This window comes from Pristis pectinata, chromosome 12 (genome assembly GCF_009764475.1).
Source record: "Pristis pectinata isolate sPriPec2 chromosome 12, sPriPec2.1.pri, whole genome shotgun sequence".
NCBI lineage: Eukaryota > Metazoa > Chordata > Chondrichthyes > Rhinopristiformes > Pristidae > Pristis > Pristis pectinata.
In genome coordinates, this window is record NC_067416.1 from 55,261,970 (window position 1) to 55,265,727 (window position 3,758).

The 3,758-nt window shown below is 40.7% G+C and overlaps 1 protein-coding gene across 1 annotated transcript; it reads left to right on the forward strand.

Moving 5' to 3' along the window:
• Window positions 1-223: 223 nt before the first annotated feature.
• On the forward strand, window positions 224-2,867 carry LOC127576484 (probable G-protein coupled receptor 139). The gene is made up of 2 exons (XM_052026967.1): window positions 224-293; window positions 1,957-2,867. Exons 1-2 carry the CDS (start codon window positions 224-226, stop codon window positions 2,865-2,867), a joined length of 981 nt encoding a protein of 326 aa, XP_051882927.1.
• The last annotated feature ends 891 nt before the right edge of the window (window positions 2,868-3,758 follow it).

Consider the following 3,758-nt stretch of genomic DNA (forward strand, 5'->3'; position numbering starts at 1 on the left):
TGAAAACAGAACTTCAGCAGACTCAGCGCATTATGTTGGGTTAATTAATCTATAAATGAAAATGAATGCCTCAATTTGTTTGTCAAAAACATTATCTGCCGCACCGGTGATGCAAGCTAATTATCGCTCCAGAGATTAACAAGGAGGACTGTGCCAGTACTTATTTCAGAGGCTACAGCTCAACGCCACGTGGATACATTGGATATTCAGTCGTTTACGGAAAATGCACGCTCCTGGAAATGGGCCGATCTTTGCTACCTACTATTCTATTCTTGCGGTTTTAGGTGTTCCAGGTAAAGTTTAGAGAACAGGATTAATGTGGACAACCAACGGTGCGATATCTGAACAGTTTGTTGCACGTTGTGATCTTTGATATTCCGTTTCAACAAATGTACATTGCAAACCGACGCATTAAATTACTGCCGTTTGTTCGTCCCCGTGTCTTCATGACATAAAGTTTCCCAACACAGGGAAAGGGTTTATGAAATTGTTCACGTTCTCCAAAAGAGTTTGTTCAACCACATGCTTTTGTGTTTTCAAGTCGCATCCAAAATTGTCCATGTCTAATCGTTGTTCTCAATATAGCTGTACATTTTTTTTCAATAATGGTGAACTTAACTCCATGTTGATTCATGGATCATTCTGCATGATCATTGACTTTACTCTCACCTGATTCACTTTAAAACCGTTCACGGTTTTGGGCGGGAGAGGGCGAAGGCAGCTTCGAAAATTGAACTTCTTCCAATTATGTACTGACACGAATTCCGCCACTGCAACGAAATCCGTGTCAAGGTTTGTTATTATCTGTTATTATTCTTTTTTCTATCAATTCTTGTATCTGTTTTATTTCTCAGTCGATGCACATCAGTGGCATTTCCAGAATTTGGTGCTTGCAGTATATGGATATTTTTCATTTGGATTACACTGCCAATTACTATATCATACCTCCGTATTATGAAACACATGAATGGGGATATTTTCTCCGACGAATGCTTATGAAACAGATGCACACATCATTCCGCCACATTTTAGCGTTAAATGTCGAAGGTGTTGTCAAAAAAAATGTGCGCATGTATTATTACCGGTATTGTGCGATTTTATGCAGCTTACTGACACTCTCGTCATAAACATGAATTTTATTTTTGTTTCGTTAAGCCACGGAAATGATCGTCTTGGTTTCGATGGTTATCCGTTGGATCTCTATCTCAGTAAATGAACCCTTTGCATCCGTCCATGTTACTAATACATGGCCGAGTACAATACCGTCTGACCTGCATCTTTTCCAATGTGATGTTAATCTGACGCCTGCCTGCTTCTTTGAATAAAATAACGTGTGGACCCATTACATTTTCAATGGAACCGCTCCTCGCTTCAAAACCAATGTACATCTCGAAAACACCAGCAGAAAAAAATCGGTGAATCTGCCAATTTTATTTTTTTCTTTGTGAGACCACCTCGGCAGCTTTAACATCTCCTGTCCAGTAATCAATATCGTTTCTGATCCTCTTTAACCTGTTTCAACTGCTGAGAATATGAACTGATTGAATGTCATTGGTGCTTCCTTTCCTCTTCTGTTTCTGTGTCACTCGCTACTTGCTTCATTATCGTCACTATTGTTTGTTATTCCCTGATTTATCTTGTGTAATTTTCCACGGTGTTTCTTCTCCTTTAGTTCTTCTCCCACTCAGTATGATTTCTAGTCATTTTAATGTGTTCATTTGTTTTGATGTACATGATAATGTAACAGGTGCAAAAATAATTTAATTTGCATTGAGATATGGACCTGCATGCTGGATGATAATCACAGAGGTAAAGAAGTACCTAACGGTACAAATATCACTTTCCGTCGCTGAATCAATTTTCACAGAATTGAAATTCATCCCAACCTTCCGAAAAACTGCTGACGTAGCAGGAAGTCTGAAAACTAATCTCCGTGTATCTTCCTCTTTCCTACAGCGAACTTGGTGACTATTGTGATTCTGTCTCGCGGAAGGTGCGGCCTTTCCAAATGCATCACTCGCTACCTGGTGTCCATGGCCGTGACGGATTTCCTGGTCATCATCACGGCTGTAGTATTTACCAGACTTCGGCCTATTTATGTCCCCGTTAGTTTCCTGTCCACAACTCCGGCCTGCAGTCTCTTTATTGTCTTTAGCTGGGTTTGCAAAGACACTTCTGTTTGGTTGACGGTCGCTTTTACCTTCGATCGGTTCATCGCCATTTGCTGTCAACAGCTGAAGCTCAGATATTGCACCGAGAAAACCGCGGACGTTTTTATTGGAACAGTTTGTGTAATCGGCTGTTGTAAAAATATACCCCTTTACTTTACTTATGAACCGATATATGTCTTAGATAACGTGCCCTGGTACTGCAGAGTTAAAAAGATCTATTATTCCTCAGTTGCATGGAAGATATATGACTGGCATCTCTATGTGATTAACCCATGTATCCCGTTCCTCCTGATACTGCTCCTCAATGTTCTGACGGTCAGACACATTCTCGCGGCCAGTGGAGCCCGCAGGCGGCTGCGTTCCCGAAGTAACGGAGACAAACAGAGTGACCCCGAGATGGAGAGCAGGAGAAAGTCCATTATTTTACTGTTTGCCATCTCGGGCAGTTTTCTGTTCTTGCGCTTGACGTATGTAGTGAATTTTCTGTTTGTGCAATTTTCCAGCAAAAGTTATGCAAACAGTTCCAATTCCACCGACCCAAAGTTTATCCTTCAAGAAAGCGGAAACATGTTGGATCTTCTCGGTTGCTGCACCAACACGTGTATCTATGCGGGGACACAGACTAAATTCAGGGAGCAGCTGAAGGGTGTGGTGATGCACCCCTTGAAATTTATTCGCCATCTCTTCAAATATTAGACATGAGTGCCTCAGATTCCGATCATATAAGGGACGATGAAGCTAATTGTCATTGGAACAGTGTTTTATTTCTATTTTATTGCCAGATATACCACGAATGGTAGATAGTTGGGAAGGATGAGAACTCTACCTAATGCTTGCAGATTTGTCGCAGAAATCCAATGTTGAAATCTCTATTAAATTTACGTTGTAATATTATACAAAGTTCCCGTTAGTTTTTCCTGTTTAATCGTTTGAAAAGAAGAAGATGCTGCTTGTCAGGAAGTCGCTGTTAATTTGTCTTGAATCGAGTGAGTATCCAGTGAAGACAATTGAGGGAGTATCGGACTCTCGTCTTTATGGAATCTCAAAGAGGGTGGAAGAGCCCTTATAGCAATTGCTGCAGGCATTTGTAAAATACCAGGTCGTGTAACGATTCCTTAGCCCTCTTTTTTACGGTCACACTCTTACGGTTTCTGCTTCAGCCGACCAACTGATTATTTAGATCAGCTTACAAACTAAATGTCTTTTTCAATCCGACGGACGCGGTGTGCCTTGTTAACTCGATTCTTTTCTGGTGTTTGGGCTAGTTTCTAGAACACCCCATATCAATATTTGTTTCTGCATTGTTACGGCCTGATGGGAAACTATTTCGTTTGATCGAGTCATCTGGCATCACAAACAGACCTTGTTTCAGTTTATGCTACTTCATACTTTCTTTGGTTAAATTCCAAAAAAATGCACCTAATTTGTATGAAACCCTTTACTGATGTCACTTACAATTGGTCCTCTCAGTGACTGAAGAACACTGGGTCCTGTGTCAGTGTATTTTTCATTTGAATGCATCACTGATAATGCTACATCACGCAGTTGTTCTGCTGCCTGACATTGGGTTTTCTCAATATTTAAGTA

What these genes read in the sequence shown, in the direction of transcription:
- LOC127576484 (XM_052026967.1), top strand. Translation starts at nt 224, where the DNA reads ATGCACGCTCCTGGAAATGGGCCGATCTTTGCTACCTACTATTCTATT. An exon ending in TGCGGTTTTAGGTGTTCCAG is followed by an intron (nt 294 to 1,956) that starts GTAAAGTTTAGA and finishes TCTTTCCTACAG; the next exon opens with CGAACTTGGTGACTATTGTG.